This window comes from Pleurodeles waltl, chromosome 5 (assembly GCF_031143425.1).
Source record: "Pleurodeles waltl isolate 20211129_DDA chromosome 5, aPleWal1.hap1.20221129, whole genome shotgun sequence".
Classification (NCBI taxonomy): Eukaryota; Metazoa; Chordata; class Amphibia; order Caudata; family Salamandridae; genus Pleurodeles; species Pleurodeles waltl.
The window spans coordinates 1,865,461,194-1,865,483,769 of NC_090444.1; the positions used below are offsets into that span (position 1 = coordinate 1,865,461,194).

The 22,576-nt window shown below is 46.9% G+C and overlaps 1 protein-coding gene across 3 annotated transcripts in view; it reads right to left on the reverse strand.

The window, feature by feature from the left end:
- SRF (serum response factor) overlaps window positions 1-22,576 on the reverse strand; it is a 284,214-nt gene that overhangs the window by 241,304 nt on the left and 20,334 nt on the right. For all 3 annotated transcript variants that reach the window (XM_069236403.1, XM_069236402.1, XM_069236404.1), the window contains exon 2: window positions 8,747-9,013. In XM_069236403.1, coding sequence (XP_069092504.1) covers window positions 8,747-9,013 — 267 coding nt within the window. The remainder of the gene's footprint in view (window positions 1-8,746; window positions 9,014-22,576) is intronic.

The following is a 22,576-nucleotide window of genomic DNA, read 5'->3' on the forward strand; positions in this document are numbered from 1 at the left end:
TAAAACTGTACAAAAGTGAGCCTCAACTGTGGATCCACATATGTTAAGGGAGGCCTGTATGGAAAACTGTCTACCTCAGAGGCTTTCAAGATTGATTGTCTAAACAGAGAACCGGAGCGGGAATGTAGATTAAGGTACAGGTTCTCTGAAGAACACCAACTGTGTCCCAGTGAGTTACCTCAAGTTCCATGGTAGATGTCCAATCTAACCTAAAAAAAAAAATTAAAAAAAAAAAACTTTAAACAAAGCTTCATAACGAATAAATCAGATCTAAAAAGAAGTCGGCATAGGGGGGAAAAAATAAAAATAAATAAATCACTCAATAAGATCCGTGCTCTACAGAGCAAAAAACTAAATTGCATTAGTAAGGACCTAAGCAGCACACAAAACACAAGAGCTCCTGGATTCCTTAAAGGAGACAACTGTATACTGGGTACCTACATATGCAACGTGATGCTTTTTTCCATTCGGGAGGAAAAAGTGGTTTGCTTACTAGATTAGCTACCTGGAACACACAAACTGATACCTTAACTAGACTACGGAATTGCTTATCTGCAAGCGTATGATGCAACTGTCACTTCTTCAGATCAGCTCTACATGAAACATTTCAGAGCTCCTGGACCAGTTTAAAAATGGAGATTGTTTTATTAGTTTGTGGGTGTTTGCAATTCTATGTTTGGTCGATAGTATGTTAAGTTCTAAGTGGAGGAGAGAGACTGTATAAATGTTTTGCAGCGTGATGGTCTTCTGTTCACATGTTGTGCATTCTGACATCTAGTGTCAGACTTTGAAATTACTCAAAATAAATGCAGTTTTTTTTTAAACACCTATTTTTCTCCTTCACCGGAGAGGCAGGAGGATGGCACGTGACTCTAGAGGCACTGCATGCCTATGGTTACTGAGATTAACTAGTTCCTTTTGTAGTGTTAAACTATTTGCGATCCTATGCTGTGTAGTTTCATCACTTCACTGAGGAAGAGTGTGGAATTTAAGTTGTGCCCAACGACTGTTAAGTGTTAACTACTAGAACCTCATTCTGTCTCCTTATCCACATACTAGTGTTTGGTGAATGTATGTTTGGGTGACTATGTTTCAGCTGAACAAACAGGACTCAAAACGTTCCTTTTTTGTTAAATGTGTCTTCAGTTTTACCCGAAGGAATCACCAGTGAATGACATTTTCGGATTGTTTGTACAGTCCATCTTGCTATGTTAGCTTTAGTGACTGTTGTTCCCTGAATCTGTTTAGCATGTAATGCAAAGGACGGATCGTTCTCTGTATTCAGGTCTGTAGCTTGGACTGCATGACTGCACTACTTACATCTGCAGAACCACGTGGAGTCTGGGTAGTACAGAAATTTAAAACCACATTTAGAATGTCATCCTTGTGTAGGATACCGCGCTCTTGTACTGTATAAGTCTAAATTCACCAACTCTTCTAAGCAAGGACATAGCTATTAAAATGCTGTTTTTATACCCCAATGTTTTACGGTTGTAAGTGTGTATTCAGGGAGGTTCCATGAGGCATGTCCAGAATAAAGTCAGATTCCATTCAAGAGCAGGGGCGGACGGTTGATGCTTATAGCTGATAAGTGATGCATGGAAGAGAGTTTGGAGGGGCAGAACCTTGCCTCTCTACTGGGGACTCCTATCTTCGAGCAGTTTGGAGGGCAGGAATAGTTCAATACGTTAGTGGTCTCCCTCTTCCTATGGTTAGATATCTATGTCACACTTACTATAGTATTTGTGTTACACACCTGTCCGCTGTACAATATGGACGATTCTTACCCCACAGTCTGCAGATCATCATTAAGCCTGCTAAGCTCAATTAACGTTGGTATTTTTGCGGAAAAGTGACATTGATGTAACTGCTTTATTGTGTGGAAATGCCAATAAACATACGTTAAAAAAAAAAAAAAAAAAAACACAACACACACAGGAGGGGCAGAAGGTAGCAGACACCATTTCAGTGGCTCTTCCACAAAACATTTCATGACTGATTTGAAAAATGGGTCCAATATGTTCCCTTTGAATATGCTGCATGCACTGCTTTGTGTATCCCTAAAGATGCATTGCTTAATGTGGAATATAACAAGTGCATACGTTTTGATCCTGTAAAGTACTTTCTCCATACCAGTTTACTTCTCTTGTCAACTTTACAGTGCAGCATAACTGTTAGAAAAGATGCTGCGACTTAAGAGGCCTCAGTGCTAGCTGTAACCTTCTTGGTTCTGGGAGACAAACTGCACCCCCTAACGTGTCTGCTGAAACTGGAAGGGGGAGCACTTTTGGCTGCACTAGTCGTAAGAAAGGAACACCACAAACGTTATGCCCAGTGTCGGGAGATTAGAATCACGAGCAGCCTTAATACACATAGTACTAATTGAATCAATGCAGTTGATGAAATATCAAATGTTCAGTGAGGCTGCATTTCCTTAAGGGGTTGGGACCCTGGAGGTGAAGTGTTTGCATTTTGTGTCTTCACTCAAAGGGTACAGATCTCGTTTGGGGTCGCCCAGGTTGAGTGAACAGGTTGGTAACTCATGATAGACCCCTGCTTGTAGGCTTACTGCATTTTATCTGTATTTTCTTAATCTAGTCGGTGATACTCTACAAACATAACATCTCTTGGGACAAACCATTGCAACATTTCTTGAAGTCTTGAGTGTGTAGAGGACTATACAAACCCAGTTTGTCCAGAAAGAACAATTCGCATTCTGCCAAACAAATTGATCAACATGTCCCAGTGTAAGCGTATGAAATGTCAGAATTCTAAGTAAGTTACTTCAGTAACAACTTAACTAGTTTATACTCTACCTACAGATTCCTCGCCTTTTGAATATCCCCCGGTGTCAGACTGGATCTCAAAATCTTTCATCGCTCTCCTATGTCAGAAAGTAGAGGGACAGCTGGGTCCATCAATCCACAAGAAAACGTCCCACCATGGAAGCAAAAAGTGAGTTTCCTGTCCATTTTTCAGGTGCCCCTAGCAGCACACACAAGGATCCGATCACTGGCAGTGTAGTGCGAAAACAAGACTGGAACCTTCAACGGTCTAGAACGATCCTTGAAGACTGGTAGATGGGTGAGGAATATGAAGGTAAAGAATGCACCATAGAGATTGTTACCAGAGGTAAGTAACTTTCTTCTGCTGGATACTTCTACCTGCAGATTTGTCACCTCAAGCAGATTCCTTAGCAGTACCTTCGCTAAGACATGGGGGTTGAAGTAAACGTCAGACAAGGAAATCCTGGAGAACAGAGGGTGTGAAATGATCATCCCTCCTCACTTCTGAGCACAAGCAACAGCGCCTCGGGAAAGTGTGGAAAGGTTCCCACGTCACCAGAAAACAATTCCTAGCTACCAGTTCTCCCCTGGGACCTAGCTCTGGAAAAGCGAGCATGGATTCCCTCAGGAGGTTCCTTCTTGGCAAAGGCGTAGCAAATCTTTATGCAAAAGTATAACTCAGTGCAACAAAGTCAAACTGTGGACTGCCCTGCGGTTTCTGTTGCCTTAATAGAGAAATTACTTTGATGCATGGGGTTTACCGCCCCATGCAAGCCATTTTCAAATATGGGAACTGCATTGTCTGTCTATTCACCATTGAGACTGAAGATTTCTCTTGCGGGAAATTCAAACACCACTAAAATATTTCTCCAACTGTAAGAGCCAGAACGTTATCCATGGCATTTGTCGCCTCTGCAGCCCAGCACTGGACAGACTCCAGAGGAGCAGGCTCGGGTGCAAGGGCCCCTCAAGATCCTCTCGGTTAGCCATTTCCAGGACAGAGACCATTCGGACTCGATATCCGAGGGCTATTTCATACAATAATCCTTCTCAGGATCATCACTTATTCCTTTCACTGCTCTCCTCGCTTATTTCAGGAGTTTTCCTTACTACTTTTCAAGCACATTTCCCTCTGAGGAAGCCTGCCTTTGGCAATTTTGTTAGTTCTGCATGTCATGCATCACATTCTTCATGTGTCTCCTACTTTTAGACATAGATCCTCGTTTTCTCTTTTTCTTACATCTTCTTCCGCATTCTTCGTCTTGGTTTCCCCCGTTCTCAAGCTACGTTAACTAGGAGTCATCGTGATGATCCATTACCAGAAGGGTTCACAAACCACAAACTAAATGTGTTACGCACAAACATTACTGAATCACAGTGTACCACGTGAGAGCACTCAGCAGTTTCAGTGTTTTTTTTTTTTTTTTAAATGTTCCCAGGTATAACTGTTTATTTCCAGAACTGTATGTTTGACCATACATTGATATTTCCATTACTTAGGGACCTGATCTGGAACATTGCTCCATCGTGAAAGCAGCAGCAACCCACCCACAATTTAGGAGGAAATTGAAAATTAAATTCTTTAAGACATGATCTCGGATAGACTGACTTGTCACCCCTTCCGCTAGCTCTGCCTTCGCCATGTATCCTTAAAAACGCTCCATTGCTAGCCGGCCAGGGGCACATTCCAGAAATATACGCACGCATACATGCAGCTATTGTGCTGTGCCTCAATGGGCCTTTGTGTTTGACTGGCCACTATCTGACGCAAATGCATCTTCCTTCGCTTGCTGTTGTGTAGCTGTTCTATTCTAGAGCGCATATACTCAAACATGCAAGCATCAGTGCATCCATGTACTGACCCCAGCAGAGGGGAAGAGTACTCCTTGCTGCCCTTGGCTTGGGGCTTCAGGTTAGACAATTACACACCTCCCTCAGAGCCCATAGTATAAATCTATGTACCTTAACCGCAGTCCAGAAGTCAAACTATGTATCTGTAAAAAGCTGACTGTCGTAGGTGTAGGAAATCACTGTTTTTGGCATAGTTACCCCCACTTTTTGCCTGGTTATTACTGTGTTTAGACTTTTCACTGGGATCCTTCTAACCAGGACCACAGTGAATGTGCTCTCTCTTCTAAATTGTCACTTTAGTACCCTTTACCCCCACAATTGACATACTGGTGTACCCCTGTAAGTCCCTAGTATATGGTACTTAGGTACTCAGGGCATTGGTTCACCAGGGGTCCCCCCCAGGGGCTGAAGCATGTATTGTGCCACCTATTGGAGCCCAAGCAAACTGTCTGCGGGCCTGCCATTGCAGCCTGCGTGAAAAGGTGCATGCACCCTTTCACTGCACCAGGTCACTGTAAGTCACCCCCATGGTAGGCCCTCCTAGCCCAGAGGGCAGGGTGCAAGGTGCTGTGTGTAATGGCACCCCTGCTTGAATGGAGGTGCCCCTACGAACTCAAGTTCCAACGAACTGGACTTTGTAAGTGCGGGGAAGCCATTTTACTCCTGTACTGGCCACAGGTCGCTCACTGTGGTCCAGCTACATAATTGTAACTCCGAACCTAGGCATAATTGTTATTAAGCATGTCGGAATCATACCCCAATACTAATACCAGTATAGGTGGCATTATGATATGCACTCTTGGGGCTCCTTAAAGGCAACCACTTGTGCAAACTGACTCTTGTAGCAACCAAGACTTGTTGACTCCTACTCCAAAGGATCTTCAGGCTCCAAGTAGCCTGGACCACGGCATGGTGGGCAAGTCGGGGGCAGCAGAAAATGATGCCCTCCGATATAAGGAGGTGAGCTGCCTATGACAGCACCTGATGTCCCCCTAGCACACTTTCAACAAGAGGTGACTGACATCGCCCTCACCTCATAGCTCTGAGCACCTAAGACAACTTTGCTGTAGGAAAATGGCTCCCTGTTGAAGTTACCCACCCACTTTTGGCCTGATATTGATGCTAACTTGTCGGAGAAGTGTGCTGGGACCCTGCTAACCAGGCCCCAGCACCAGTGTTCTTCCCTTAAAAATGTACCATTGTTCCACAACTGGCACATCCCTGGCACACAGATAAGTCGCTTGTAAAAGGTACTAGTGGTACCAAGGGCCCCATGACCAGGGAAGGTCCCCAAGGGCTGCAGCATGTGCTGTGCAACCCTAAGGGACCCCTCACCTAACACATGCACCCTGCCATAGCAGATTGTGTGTGTTGGTGGGAAGAAAAAGGCAAAGTCGACATGGCATCCCCCTCGGGATGCCATGCACACAAAATACTGCCTGTGGCATAGGTAATTCACCCCTCTAGCAGGCCTTACAGCCCTAAGGTATGGTGCACTACACCACAGGTGAGGGCATAGCTGCATGAGCAATATGCCCCTACAGTGTCTAAGTCTATTCCTAGACATTTTAAGTACAAAGTAGCCATTCTGAGTATATGGTCTGGGAGTTTGTCAAAACGAACTCCACAACTCCATAATGGCTACACTGGATACTGGGAAGTTTGGTATCAAACTTCTCAGAATAATAAACCCACACTGATGCCAGTGTTGGCTTTATTACAAAATGCACACAGAGGGCATCTTAGAAGATGCCCCCTGTATTTTACCCAATCCTTCAGTGCAGGACTGACTGGTCTGTGCCAGCCTGCCACAACCAGACAAGTTGCTCACCACATGGGGTGAGTGCCTTTGTCACTCTGTGGCCAGTAACAAAGCCTGTACTGGGTGGAGGTGCTTCTCACCTCCCCCTGCAGGAACTGTAACACCTGGCGGTGAGCCTCAAAGGCTCACCCCTTTTGTTACAGCGCCACAGGGCATCCCAGCTAGTGGAGATGTCCACCCCTTCGGCCACTGCCCCCACTTTTGGCGGCAAGGCTGGAGGAGACAATGAGGAAAACAAGGAGTCACCTATAGTCAAGACAGCCCCTAAGGTGCCCTGAGCTGAGGTAACCACTGACTTTAGAAATCCTCCATCTTAGTTTTGGAGGATTCCCTAATAGGAACAGGGATGTGCCCCCCTCCCCTCAGGGAGGAGGCACAAAGAGGGTGGAGCCACCCTCCAGGACAGAAGCCATTGGCTACTGCCCCCCCATACCTAAACACACCCCTACATTTTGTATTTAGGGGCACCCCAGAACACAGGAAATCAGATTCCTGCAACCTGAACCAAGGACTGCTGACCTGAAAGCCCTGCAGAGACGTCAACTGCTTTTGCCCCAGCCCTACCGGCCTGTCTCCTGACTTGAAAAACTGCAACAGCGATGCATCCGACAGGGACCAGCGACCTCTGAAGCCTCAGAGGTCTGTCCTGAACCCAAGGACCAAGAAACTCCCATGAGCAGCAGCTCTGCTCAACAACAGCAACAATATTGCAACTTTCTTGCAACTTCTAAGGACTTCACTCTTCCCGCCGGAAACATGAGACTTCACCCTCTGCACCCAACGCTCCCGGCTCAAGATCCAGAGAACCAACACCACAGGGAGGACTCCCAGACGACTGCGACCCCATGAGTAGCCTGAGACGACCCCCCTGGACCCCCACAGCGATGCATGCAGAGAGAATCCAGAGGCTCTCCCTGACCACGACTGCCTGTAACAAGGAACCCGATGCCTGGACCAAGCACTGCACCTGCAGCCCACAGGACCTGAAGGAACCGAACCTCAGTGCAGGAGTGACCCCCGGGCGACCCTCTGCCTAGCCCAGTCGGTGGCTGGCCCGAGAAGCCCCCCTGTGCCCTGCCTGCACCGTCAGAGTGACACCCTGGTCCCTCCATTGAATCCAATACAAAACCCAACGCCTGCTTTGCACACTGCACCCAACCGCCCCTGTGCTGCTGAAGGTGTGTTGTGTGCCTACTTGCGTCCCCAACGTGCTCTACAAATAAAATATTGTCTGCCCACCAGGGAAGCAGGTACTTACCTGCTGGCAGACTGGAACCGGAGCACCACTGTTCTCCATAGGCACCTGTGTGTTTTGGGGACCTCTTTGACCTCTGCACCTGACCGGCCCTGAGCTGCTGGTGTGGTAACTTTGGGGTTGCCCTGAACCCCCAACGGTGGGCTACCTTGGACCCAACTTTGAACCCTGTAGGTGGTTTACTTACCTGCAAAACTAACAAACACTTACCTCCCCCAGGAACTGTTGAAAATTGCACTGTCTAGTTTTAAAATAGCTATTTGCCATTTGTGTGAAAACTGTATATGCTATTTTGCTCATTCAAAGTTCCTAAGTGAAATACCTTTCATTTAAAGTATTGTTTGTAAATCTTGAACCAGTGGTTCTTAAAATAAACTAAGAAAATATATTTTTCTATATAAAAAACCTATTGGCCTGGAATTGTCTCAGAGTGTGTGTTCCCCATTTATTGCCTGTGTGTGTACAACAAATGCTTAACATTACCCTCTGATAAGCCTACTGCTCAACCACACTACCCCAAAATAGAGCATTAGAATTATCTCTTTTTGCCACTATCTTACCTCAAAGGGGAACCCTTGGACTCTGTGCATGCTATTTCTTACTTTGAAATAGTACATACAGAGCCAACTTCCTACAACAAAGCAAAGATAGATTTTGCAGAACCCTTCAACGAGACGCTGTTGCTCTCACTTGACACTTTTGAAATTTTAATGTTCCGAACCAGTTTGCATGGTCTTGCCGCGCTGAATACTCATTCTGTATTCTTTTCCTTTGCTTGCAACTCTTATTTGAAAACTCAATACTAACATTTGGACATAAAAAACCAAGAAACATTACTTCCTCCTGTGATTTTATGCATTGGAAGCACAGTCTCTCCAGTGTAACGCAGCAGAAAGAACACAGTGGCAGCAGACAGGCTAATAGGGCAAATATCACCGAGCCTGCCTGAAAGAACTCTTCTAGAGCAAAGATTATGAAACATGGTTTTGAATCACAAGACAGTACAAGGCTAAAAAGAAAACATTCAATTACCTTTGTTTCTCCACTGCTGTCTGACTCAGACACCTGGTAAGTGAGGTCAGTCTCCTCGAAACCCGTAGCACTCATACGTTGGTCTGTGGTGGGGTCTGAACGGGGTGGAGAGTCTGGAGAATTCAGGCAAGTTTGGATTAGTGCTTTCCCAGTCTCACTAGTGATCATGGGCTGCAGCTTGCGTGTGGCAAAAGTGTACACATGGCCTGTCTCACTGGCAACAAGCAGCAACACCTGAGTCCCTGTTAGAGTAGACAGTTCATAGGCCTGCAAGGAAAGAAAAAAAAACACATTGAAACACTACCAAGAAAGCACGGAAATCCAGTCTAATTCACTTCAACATAGCAAATACAGCATTTACTAGTAGTGAACCCAGAGAAGACTTGTAGCACAGTAATTCATCTTTAACGTTACAATCTAATTATCAAGCATTAAATCAGCAGCAAGCACTGAATTTCAATCGATCAACAAGCACACGTTACTGTCCACAGTGACCGTAGATTACAGCCCCTTTATATCTCTCACCATTCGTACATTGTTCACCCAGATCTACTTGGCCACACTTTAGCACAACCATGGCCTTGGCAAATCTTCCTTAATCCATATCCCTTTTTTTTTTTTTCAAACAGAGACACACGAATCACGGAAAGTTGTCGTCAAAAAGGATGGAGGAATAAAAAAAAGAGTCCCTTCTGCAAATAACCCTGAATCCAAACAGCCTGCTTTTAGGCGACAGTCACAATTTCAGATGCATAGAATAACGGTATAACCATGTGCCAGGCTTTTGTATACAGGCTAAAATGCACAGAATTAGCCTGTACTTGTTAACATGCGTTACTGAACAACTTCTATTCCTTACCTCTAAATTTCCCAGGAGTCAGGCTGCATCTGGAAACTTTTGCTTGAGCAATACTCCTGAACGCACCATTGGTTGACTCAGTTCGGTTCAGCATGGCACAGTCGCCGCATGTGACATTGCATCACATATGTAGGCGCCACACAGGCGTGCGGACATCAGTTGCTTTCCTCATGACTTTCCACGCCAGGAGCACAGAGCCACAAAGCAAACTGACAATTGTGTGTCCAATCTAGGGCCCTGAAAAGTGATCACACTGATCCTAGCAAATGAGTCCGCAGAGCGGGGAGGCATGGGTGGTTGTAAGGAATCCGCAGCTAGATATAGTCTACCCCGGATAACGTGTTACCAAAGGTAAGTAACTTGTTCATATGATAGAGACGTCTAGCTTTAAATTCCTTACCTTTCAATAGATACCTAAGCCATAGCCTCGTGGCGCTGAGCTGCAGACACATTTTCTAACCTAGAAAGTCCTGCAGGACCGAACTGGCAAAATGCCTGTCCCTGCGGTCCTGACTGTCCAGGCAGTAGTGTTTGGCAAACGTGTGCGGGGACGCCCACATTGCTGCCTGACAGATGTACAGGACTGGGAGCTAATGCTGTGGTGGAATGGGCCCTTAAGCCCTCAGGACGCTGCCTTTTAGCAAGGTGTAACATTTTTATACAGAGAATGGCCCAGCGCAAAATGGTTCATTTCTGTACTGCCCGACCTTTCTATGCTCCCACATATCCCACAAAGAGTTATGCAGTGGAGTTGTCAGTGAACACCTGCACTAACTTCCACTTGACAGAGGAAAGAAATGTCTTCAATGCTAGCCAAGTCGCCCGAAGCTCCAGCAGAGTGCTGTGGAGGCCAGATTCCACCGGAGACCAGCGTCCTCCAATCTCCACCTCTCTCAGATGGCCATCCCATGCCAGAAGACACATCTGTTACTACTGTGAGATCTGGTTGGGGAAATGAGGATTCTGCCTCTGACCCAATCATGGTTTGTAATACACCATTGCAGGTCTCTTGTAGTTCCTTCAGAGAACCGGACCATGTCAGATTTCGCTTATGCCCACTGGAGCTTCAAGTCCCACTGCAGAGCCCACATATGCCATTTGGTATGGTTTATTAGCAGGATGTAGGAGGCCATGAGGACCAGCAGCCTCAGAGTCAGTCTCCCCGAAACCCAGGATAGAGGCCAAAACATGGCTATCATAACCTGAATATTCTGGACTTGCTGTTCTGGAGGATAATATCGAAACTGCACTGTGTCTAGTATAGCTCCTATGATAGAGCAGTCAGTCAGGTGTGACTTTGGCACATTTATAGTGAACTCCAGCAAATCAGATGTTTCGCCATGGTCTGGAGGTGGGTTGAGCCAACCTTCAGCAGCCATTCATCGAGGTGGGGGGGGGGGTGGAAGAGGGGAAGACATGAAACCCCATACCTGCGTTCACCGTCATCACCTTGGTTAACACCTGAGGGGCGCTGGTAAGGCCCAATGGGAGTAGGGTGAACTGAAAGTGCTTGTGGCCTACCTTGAACCAAAGATAACACCTGTAGGCAGACAGGATGGGGATATGAAATTATGAATGCCTCAAGTCCAGCGCTACCAACCAGTCTTCTAGGTCTAGGGCACACTAGACCAGAGTCAATGTGAGCGTCTTGAACTTCAAGCAGGGACAGATATTGAAAAATTAAAAAAAAAAAAACCACACATCATGTTTGGTTATGTCTGTCTTACAAGTGTATTACAGCACACCTCTCACCTGCCCAAGATCTTTAGGACAAAGGAGGGTAGTTCGATCAAGATGGATGGGCACGCCCGTTTTCCTTCAAGTTCAGAGGAGCCCTTCACAAGAGTTTTTTAGTTTTAGAAATACTCACACACTACTGCAACTTCACTCAAGAAAAGTTAATGAGTACCTCATTTAAGGCAGACAAAATTTCAAATATTATAAATATGCATAGTGTAGGAGGCTGGCTCTCTATGTAGTGTGCAAAGCTAGGCACACTATGCAGTGGGTCCAGGCAACCACACATTGGTTTCCAGAGGTAAAAACTAGATCAACTTATGGCATGGTCATGTCCAGTTACAGGACGCTACTGGGAGCAGGTATTGGCAGAATTATCCATGGTGGTTATGGGGCCACTAGAAATGTCACCTACGATGCTCTTGTTGGGAGTCATGGAGGTGGTGGAGGGTTCCTGAGCAAAACAATTGGTGAGAACGGCTCTTATGGTCCCAAAGTGAGACATTGCTCGACACTGACTAGCGAGCAAACCCCCCACACCGACGCAGTCGAAGAGAGGGGTATGCTGGTGTGCTCAAATCAAGAGGCCGTCTTCAAGGCCAGAGGTTGCCCACAAAAACACAATGATATTTGGTCAACTTGGATGGGAGGTCTGGACACAGACACCGAAAAGGAAACGTACTATTAAAACACGTGTCTTGCTACGTTTTCAACGAGAAATGTATTTGTAATGTGGGCCCCGAAACAGGTCTTCCATGGGACAGAGGCATATGTATGCATTTATTGAGTCTGCTCTGCAGTGACCAGTTGTAGGTTTGTGTTGAAAACTAATAAAAATTAGTTATAAAAAAAAAAAAAAAGTAAAATTAAACAAAAACTAGATCACCTTATGTTCTAATTGTTAAGGTAGCTTGGTCGAGCAGTTAGGCCAATCGTGGAAAAGTGCAAAGCATTTGTTGTACTCACAGTATCAATCTTGCAACTCGCACACAAGGGAATAACTGGAGACCAATTTACAAAAATACTTCAGATTCGTATGTAATTTTTAAGACCAAGATTATCAAGATTGGTTAAGTACTTTGGGATATGAATTTTTGAAGTTTATTGAAAATATTTGTGCGTAATTACGCACCATAGGAATCAATGAAGATCACCTTTAAAAATAAATATAAAATCATACAGTTGGTTTACCAAGTTTTTCTTTTGCAGGTCCGTCGAGGTTGTCGGTGGGCACATTGTGCCAGTTGGAGAATTGCGGCCAGCGAGGAAAGATCTCTGGAGCTGGTGCAGGGCCACTTGGAAAAGCACTGCAAGTTAAGTTTAAAGATAGCTCCTCTGGGTCCCCTTGGAGTGTTGAGGTCAAAGGGGCGGGGGACCCTTGGGGCACAGAAGGTTCTTCATGCAGGAACAGGCCGAGTGCAGAGCAAATCAGTGAGCAAGGAGCTGTGCACAAGGATGCCCTCTGGAGCAGGAGGCAAGTTGGTTCAAGTGTCGTTTAAAGGACAACGAGGGCACTCTGGTGGGAGGCTGGGTGTTCCTGAAGTTGTCGACTGGGGCATCCTCCTGGTCCTTTTTCAGCCTGGGTGGGCTGGTTCTCTTGGTGTCCGATGTTAGGTGACCAATACCCAGGGTCCTGCCATGGTTTGACCACTTGAAGGCGCAGTGCCACCAAACTTGGCACACTAGCAGGGTTTGTCCTCGCGGTCGGTGTGTTTGGTCCAGCTGCAGCATCCGGTTCAGGAGTTAGCGGCTGGTCAGAGAAGTGACCCTCACTGGCTTGCTGGTTTCTTGCTGTTGTGGAGTGGTTCCTCTAGAGGGGCTCTATGGCAATTTTTGAAGCGTGGAGGTCGTCTGGGGTTCTATAGAGTTTTTCCAGTTTTACAGCAGTTCTTAAGTGGCGCTTGTCGGATCTTGGGTGAAGGAGGCAGTTTGGCACCTTTTTCTATGTTGCAGTAGGTCCACAGTTCTCGTGCCTTGGATCTCCTTGGTGCAGGTGTTCTTTTGTACGTCTAATCGGATTTCCTGGTCTAGGGATGCCCACTAAATACTGTATTTAGTGGGCGTTTTAGGGGGAACCTGATAGTGACCAATAGGCCATTTACCTTAGGGTGGCTACACCCACTGAGTGACCACTTCCTGTGGGGAGGGGTCACTTCCCTATACCTGGCTGGCTATTTTTCCTCCATCCAAGATGGAGGAAAGTGTAATTGAGTGCAGACCTCGCAGGCAACACCTTAGGGGTGGTGCATGCCAGATGGGGCCACTCCTCCTATTCATTGTTTGAGTTTCCTGCCGCTGCTCCCACCAAAAGTGGGGGTTTGCACGGGGGTTACCATCTGCTGCTAGCGGCAGGCCTGGGGGTCGTGTTTCAAAGGCAGTTAGTCCTTTGAAGCTCGCTGCCAGGGCACTGCCCATTCCTGAAGGTGGTGTTGGCACCTCCACACAGGAAGGGCTTTGTTCTACAAACCAGAGGGACGGATCTCTCCCCATGGGTAGTAGATTAGGTGTCTGAAGGGGACAGGCCTGATAGTACCAGTCAGCAACCATGCCAGGGTAGTTAGCTTTTGCAAGGGGCACCTCTAAGGTGATCCCTAGGTATTTTTAGGGATAAATCCAATACTGGTACCAGTTTGGATTTATCATTCAGAGTTGTTCGATACCAAACAACCCAAGGTTCAGAGTGGCTATCATGTGGTTGGGAGGCTCGCACTGACCTGTGCCCAGCACATATACTTAAAATGGCTGCTATGTTCACTCACTATCTCCGAGGTTTGGCAAGGACACAGTGGGGGCATGTTGCTCATGTAGCTATGCCCTCACATATAGTATGGCATACCCTGCCTTAGGGCTGGAAGGCCTGCCAAAGGGGTGTCTTATCCACAGTGTGTGCAGAGTATGGTGGACAGGGCACAGGCAGTGTGCCATTTTGAGTTTGTGTTTTAGGTTTGCACCAGGACACCCAGCCTGCAATGGCAGTGCTGGGGGCATCTGGATGCATGGCCCTAGAGGATGGCACAATCAGTGCCGCTGCCGTCAAGGGCCTACCCTTAGTATCTCATGCCCTAGTTTTCTAAGTACCTTTTACTAGAGACATAGTGGTAGCTAAAGGTGTAGCCAATGCATGCATCACAACAGTTTTAGGGAAAGAGCTTTGGCCCAGGGAACCTGGTAAGCAGGGGCCCTGGGCACTACCAACTTCTAGGCTACATCAGACATCAGGCAAAAAGTGAGGGCTAACCATGTCATAAAGAAGACTTTTCTCACCCAAACCATAACAGTGCAAATCTGAAGCACACTGTAAAGAAATGGCTCCCTGTTGCAGTTACCCCCCACTTTTTGCCTGATACTGATGCTGACTTGACTGAGAAGTGTGCTGGGACCCTGCTAACCAGGCCCCAGCACCAGTGTTCTTTCACCTAAAATGTAATTTTGATTCCACAATTGGCACACCCTGGCATCCAGGTAAGTCCCTTGTAACTGGTACCCCTGGTACCAAGGGCCCTGATGCCAGGGAAGGTCTCTAAGGGCTGCAGCATATCTTATGCCACCCTGGGGACCCCTCACTCAGCACAGACACACTGCTTGCCAGCTTGTGTGTGCTGATGGGAACAAAATGAGTAAGTCAACATGGCACTCCCCTCAGGGTGCCATGCCAACCTCACAATGCCTATGCAGTATAGATAAGTCACCCCTCTAGTAGGCCTTACAGCCCTAAGGCAGGGTGCACTATACCATGGGTGAGGGCACCAGTGCATGAGCACTATGCCCCTACAGTGTCTAAGCAAAACCTTAGACATTGTAAGTGCAGGGTAGCCATAAGAGTATATGGTCTGGGAGTCTGTAACTCCACAGCTCCATAATGGCTACACTGAATACTGGGAAGTTTAGTATCAAACTTCTCAGAATAATAAACCCACACTGATGCCAGTGTTGGATTTATTAAAAAATGCACACAGAGAGCATCTTAGAGATGCCCCCTGTATTTTACCCAATTGTTCAGTGCAGGACTGACTGGTCTGTGCCAGCCAGCCTGCTGCTGAGAGACGAGTGTCTGACCTCATGCGGTGAGAGCCTTTGTGCTCTCTGAGGACAGAAACAAAGCCTGCTCTGGGTGGAGGTGCTTCACACCTCCCCCTGCAGGAACTGTAACACCTAGCAGTGAGCTTCAAAGGCTCAAGCTTCGTGTTACAATGCCCCAGGGCACTCCAGCTAGTGGAGATGCCTGCCCCCTGGACACAGCCCCCACTTTTGGCGGCAAGTCCAGGAGAGATAATGAGAAAAACAAGGAGGAGTCACTGGCCAGTCAGGACAGCCCCTAAGGTGTCCTGAGCTGAGGTGACTGACTTTTAGAAATCCTCCATCTTGTAGAAGGAGGATTCCCCCAATAGGGATAGGAATGTGACCCCCTCCCCTTGGGAGGAGGCACAAAGAGGGTGTACCCACCCTCAGGGCTAGTAGCCATTGGCTACTAACCCCCCAGACCTAAACACGCCCTTAAATTTAGTATTTAAGGGCTCCCCTGAACCTAAGAATTTAGATTCCTGAAACTACAAGAAGAAGAGGACTGCTGAGCTGAAAAACCCCTGCAGAGGAAGAACAGAAGACACCAACTGCTTTGGCTCCAGACTTACCGGCCTGTCTCCTGCCTTCCAAAGAAACCTGCTCCAGCGACGCTTTCCAAGGGACCAGCGACCTCTGAATCCTCTGAGGACTGCCCTGCTTCGAGAAAGACAAGAAACTCCAGAGGACAGCGGCCCTGCTCCAAAAGAACTGCAACTTTGTTTCAAGTAGCAGATTTAAAGACCCCTGCAACTCCCCGCAAGAAGCGTGAGACTTGCAACACTGCACCCGGCGACCCCGACTCGACTGGTGGAGAAACAACGCTTCAGGGAGGACCCTCCGGCGACTCTACGACTGTGAGTAACCAAAGTTGTCCCCCCTGAGCCCCCACAGAGACGCCTGCAGAGGGAATCCCGAGGCTCCCCCTGACCGTGACTGCCTGAACTCCCTTTCCCGACGGCTGGAAAAGACTCTGCACCTGTAGCCCCCAGCACCTAAAGAAACGGAACTCCTGTGCAGGAGTGACCCCCAGGAGGCCCTCTCCCTTGCCTAGGTGGTGGCTACCCCGAGGAGCCCCCCCCTTGCCTGCCTGCAACGCTGAAGAGATCCCTTGATCTCTCATTGAAAACCATTACAAACCCGACGCGTGTTTGCACACTGCACCCGGCCGCCCCCGCGCTGCTGAGGGTGTACTTTTTGTGCTGACCTGTGTCCCCCCCGGTGCCCTACAAAACCCCCCTGGTCTGCCCTCCGAAGACGCGGGTACTTACCTGCTGGCAGACTGGAACCGGGGCACCCCCTTCTCTCCATTGAAGCCTATGCGTTTTGGGCACCTCTTTGACCTCTGCACCTGACCGGCCCTGAGCTGCTGGTGTGGTAACTTTGGGGTTGCTCTGAACCCCCAACGGTGGGCTACCTTGGACCAAAAACTGAAACCTGTAAGTGACTTACTTACCTGTGAAAACTAACATTACTTTACCTCCCCCAGGAACTGTGAAAATTGCACTAAGTGTCCACTTTTAAAACAGCTTATTGTGTTTTATAGGAAAAGTATACATGCTAATGAAATGATTCAAAGTTCCTAAAGTACTTACCTGCAATACCTTTCAAATGAGATATTACATGTAAAATTTGAACCTGTGGTTCTTAAAATAAACTAAGAAAATATATTTTTCTATAACAAAACCTATTGGCTGGATTTGTCTCTGAGTGTGTGTTCCTCATTTATTGCCTGTGTGTATGTACAACAAATGCTTAACACTACTCCTTTGATAAGCCTACTGCTCGACCACACTACCACAAAATAGAGCATTAGTATTATCTCTTTTTGCCACTATCTTACCTCTAAGGGGAACCCTTGGACTCTGTGCATACTATTCCTTACTTTGAAATAGTGCATACAGAGCCAACTTCCTACACACACCCAATACAAGCTGTGATAAAAAGCAACTAAAAAGATTGAGGCTATTGCTCAAAACAATATGAACACAAAAATCATTACTGTCAATGGCATGGTGGGATTACATCGGGGGTACCGCGGACCAGGCTGGAACCAATGTTATAATGCACTATACATTCATTCATGTACGTACCCCACTCATGTTGTAAACGTTATGTGACTGTTGCGCCCAACAAACTTGACACAGGTCACATACTAAAAAGCTTGTACCCAACACATAGCATTTTACACAGAGCGTCAATCAAGGAATTATAAAGCGCAGCAAATCACCCACGAGGCACTGAAAAAGTAAGGAGAAGACAGGAGCAAGAGCAGCGCAGCAGAACGGCGAGAGCTGGGCCTGCTCAATGGTGTCGCACTGGGGCCTCCACTGAGTGAGCCCTGGGAGAGAGAAGGGAGCTGAGGAGCAGTGGGCAGGGTCCACCGACTCCCAGCACAAACCTCAAAGGAAAACAATCACAGGATACATGCGTCTAGTGATCAGAGCTGCTGCCTTTGGAACCTGGGGGGCCAAGATTCCAATCCATGTCTTGGCGCTAGATTCAACACAGCCATTCAGGTCAATCACTTACTCGTCCTGTGCGACGTATTTGTGGAATCCCCACTTGATATGCACGATCTTATAATCGTCTGATCCCCCTCATAATTTAGATAGTTCTGCTACTTGAATGCCAGGCTTGCCCTACATACAGTGTCAGGTGGTATCAATAAGGATATTTCCCATATGGACACACAACTTGCAAGCTTCACAAGAGATGACATCAACAAGGGCCTTCAGACAAGAGTGAGAATCATTACATAGATCTTGAGCTACAAGGTCCCTTTAATAGCGACTGTCAGGTTTGTATGAATAATGGGATGAAGAAGTCAAGCGCAGGCTTCTCAATTTACATGGGAAAGAAATGGCTATTTTTAGTCAACTATGGTGGAATTCAGGTGAGAAACTACAATCTCATCTCTGGAGCGGGAGTTATAAATGAATGCAGGATGCTTTGAGGCAGAAATCTCATCTAAAGATCTGAAAAAAAATACAAGGTACTACGACAGCCAAGAAACCCAACCTGAACATCCAATCTTATTCAAGATTGAAAACTAAAAAGGGAAATTGCACACACACTTATGATCAGCCAAATGCAAAAAAATTTAGAAAACGTAGGATTTCCTTCAAAGCTTAGCAAAAGACAACCCATAGTAACGCAGGGGTAAGGGGATGAGACTCCAGATTAATGCATTGCTTGTTTTAACCTTTAAAAGGACCAAAACAACAGTTCAAATAAATGCTACTTCTGCTTGAAGCCACAGAAACCAACTTGGCTTCTGTAGGTATTCACACATTCAGAAGGTAATACCTCTGACCAGGTGGTTCTTGCCTTTAGTTTCAATTCTACTTTAACAAGGGAAAATGTAGTTTAAGTTAAGTCGAGGACTTGTAGAGATTTTATTATTTTCTTTTTAGTATTGTTTGGTTTATTAGCTGTTCATGGTCCTACTTTGGTCATTTGTTCTCCAGTATAGATATTAAGTATAATTTCAAAATAGTCTGTAATGTGAGGACTTTTAATAGATCTTCCCTGTTTATCTTCTGGCCCTTGTGTTCTAGGGTTATGTGTATAACAACACTGACAAAGCCCTGTGCCCCAGAGCGACAAAAAAGTCCTCCATAAAAACTCTGCAGACCTTCTGGCACTGAATTTAAGAGTGTTAAATAACATCCTAGCTTTCAAACGTACCCAATCCATTGAGCACAGAAGTGAAGACTGTCTTCATATGAACAATCCTAATACCGCACACATTAGCACGGAAATCAATATTTATTCTACAAAACAGTCTCACCAGTGAGAGTTGAGCTCACTCTTCACATGCATACCTGCTGTTATACGTGAAAACTTGAATATGTGATTAGAACTCAACTACAAACGTCTCTTGCTCTATGTAGTAAGCTGACATGGTGTTGGGTGGGTACCTAAGGTACTTACACCTTATACCAGGTCCAGGTATAAGTATTCCCTATTAGTGTAGTGTAGGCAGTGTCTAGAAACCAGGCACTCGAGGTAGCTGTGGATCAGCAGCCAAGGCTTATCTAGAGACATGCAAAGCTCATGCAATACCACTGTAGTCACACAGCACTATCACTAATGAAAGAAAACACTCAAGTTATACGAAAATAAAAGGTACTTTACTTCTGGAACACAATAACACAAAATACTAGAAGGGCAACCCTCCAATAGGAGACAAGTAATAAACCAAATATATACACTAGTCAGAAACAGGCATAGAGAAAAGGTTAGAAAACAGTGCAAATAGCAATAGCGACTCTAGGGGGAGCCCTAACCATATACTAAAAAACGGAATGCGAACACAGGAAACCCCCCCCACCTAGGTAAGTGATAAGTGTAGAGGGGACTGGGAGTACTAGAAAACCACAGAGGTAAGGAACAGTATCCCCTAGCGACCAGGAAAGCAGGAGTAAATCACTGGATTTTCCCCAAACCACCCAAAAGGAGGAAAAAGAAGAAAAGAAGACACCCAGACAAGACTGCAAGAAACCAGCGATGGATTCCTCAAGACAACGACCTGTGGAGAGAGGGAACCAAGTCCAAAAGTCACAGTGGAGTCCAGGAGGATATTTGTAGGAGTTGGTTGACGGTGAGAAAGAAGAGAGCAGCACTGCAGACCTGGTGCCAAAGAAGAGTTCCTGATGGATGCAGAAGATGTTGCACGCTGGAGTGAGGATTGCAGTGGGGTGTCTGTGCAGGAATTCCACCAACAAGCCTTGGCAAAGGCAGACTCACAGTTAGTGGAAAAGTGGTGTTACCGGGGACCAACAAGGCCCATGAAGACTCAACCCAGGAGGGGGAGTCACAAGGAACCCTCAGTGCCACAGAGTCCACAGGAGCAGAGGCAGCACCCACAGGAGTCCCACAGGGCGGGGACAGAAGTTGCAGAAGGAGCACACACACACACACCAGGAGAACCACGCAGAGGGCTGAGCGTCGTAGAAAGGAGTGCTCGGGACTAGAGCTACACGTCGCCTAAAGTTCCCTTGAGAGGAGATGTCAACAAGCCTTGGCAGCTGCAAGAGACGAGGTGCACAGGGTGCTGTCCTGCGTGGGAAGGCAAGGGCTTACCTCCACCAAAGTTGGACAGCTAGCAGAGAGGACCAAGAGGACTACTCCGGACCACCACCTGTGATGAAAGATCCACGCACAGCTGAAGATGAGGGGAGATCCACGCAGCCGGTCGTCATTTGCAGCAGGTGCCTGCAGATGCAGGGGAGTGACTACTCCACTCCAAGGGAGATGCCGCCGCCTTCTTGTGCAGGCTGAAGAGTTTCTGTCTTCTGAGGATGCATGGCTGGGGAAATGTTGCAAAGCTGGCAGGAGCTGTGGAAACAAAGTTGCAGAAGAGGCTTCTTTGTTGAATGCAGCGTTGTCAATTCCTGGAGGGTCCAGTCGCAGTTCCAGTGGCCAGAAGTCGAAATGGAGGTTGCAGGACAGAACCCATGGACCCTCTGGAAGTGCTCTGAGCACCACCCATGGGATGGGTATGGACAGGGGAGTGGACAATCCCCTTTCTTTTGTCCAGTTTCGCACCAGAGCAGGGACTGGGGGTCTCTGAACCAGTGTAGACTAGATTATGCACGGAGGGCACCAAATGTGCCCTTCAAAGGATACCAGTGGCTCTGGAAGCCTACCCCTCCCACACTTTGTAACACCTATTTCTAAGGGCGAGAGTGTTGACTCACTCTCCCATAGGAAATCCTATGTTCTCCCTTCCCCTGCTTCAGCTGGTCAAGCAGCAGCAGGGAAGAAAGTTATCTGGAGGGTGGCAGCAGCGCGGGCCTGCCTGGAAAATCCAAGAAGATTGCTAGGACAAATACTGGAAGGGGGGCAGAGAGGGGAGAGGTCTTCTATCCCTCAGAGTGCCTGCAATCAGACAACTAATATTGGTATGATTCTGACATGTTTGAGAACAAACATGCCCAGGTTTGGAGTTACCATTATGTAGCTGCATACAGGTAGGAACATGGGTAAAATGGCTTCCCCGCACTTACCAAGTTCAGTGCAATAGAAATGGAGTTCGGAGGGGCAACTCTGCTTATGCAGGGGTGCCCTCACACACAGAGACCTGCATCCTGCCCTCTGGGCTAGGAGGGCCTACCATAGAGGTGACCTACAGTGACCTGTGGTGGAAGTGTGCATGCCCCTTGTCACACAGGCTGAAATGGCAGGCCTGCAGACACATTTTGCATGGGCTCCCATGGGTGGCACAATACATGCTGCAGGCTATGGGGAATCCCTGGTGCCCCAATGCCCTGGGTACCCAAGTGCCATTTACTAGGGACTTATATGGGGCACCAGTATTCCATTTTTTGGGTGTGCCAGGTCCTAATCAACCATATTTTGAGGGAGAGAGCACAATCACTGGGGTCCTGGTTAGCAGGGCCCTAGTAAAAACAGTCAAAGAATACGGACAGCAGGCAAAAAGTGGGGGGTAACCATGCAAAAAAGAGGGTACTTTCTTACATGGTGCATGCACCTTTTTATGCAGGCTGCAATGGCAGGCATACAGACATTTTGCATGGGCTCCTATGCGTGATACAATACATACTGTAGCCCATGGGGAACCCCTGATGCCCGAATGCCCTGGGTACCTACCACCAAGATGTCTTTTACACAATTGCTAACTGGCAAACACCATGTGGACATTGCAGATCTTATCAAACGTCCTCTGTAAAAGAAACAAAATGATACAGGCCCCACGGAAGTTAGTTCAGTTTCACCAATTGTGCATGAACCAATACCCACAATAAATCAGGAACCCAACAACTACAACAAGACAACGGCTCTAAACTACAAGATGATTTGGCTTAAACGGTCTATAGGCCACATATGGGCAGCAACTCTGTCATTGTATCAGCAGATGATGACTTAAACTTTAGAGCTGGTGGTAGAATATGTGCAGCAATATTACAAGATCTTCGCACAGCATTTGACACCGTCGATTATACTATACAATTAAAAAGCCCTAAAATAGTTAGCACCTATGCATTCAAGAATAATGTAAGCTGTTCAAATAAGGAATTTTGTAACTAGCTTCCGCCTGGCTAAATGGGAAGTCCCTCATGGATCATCACTGTGCCATTTTTCTATCTATGCAACCCACTGGCACACACCTATCACAATTTAATATCAATCCTCGGGAGGGGCATTGT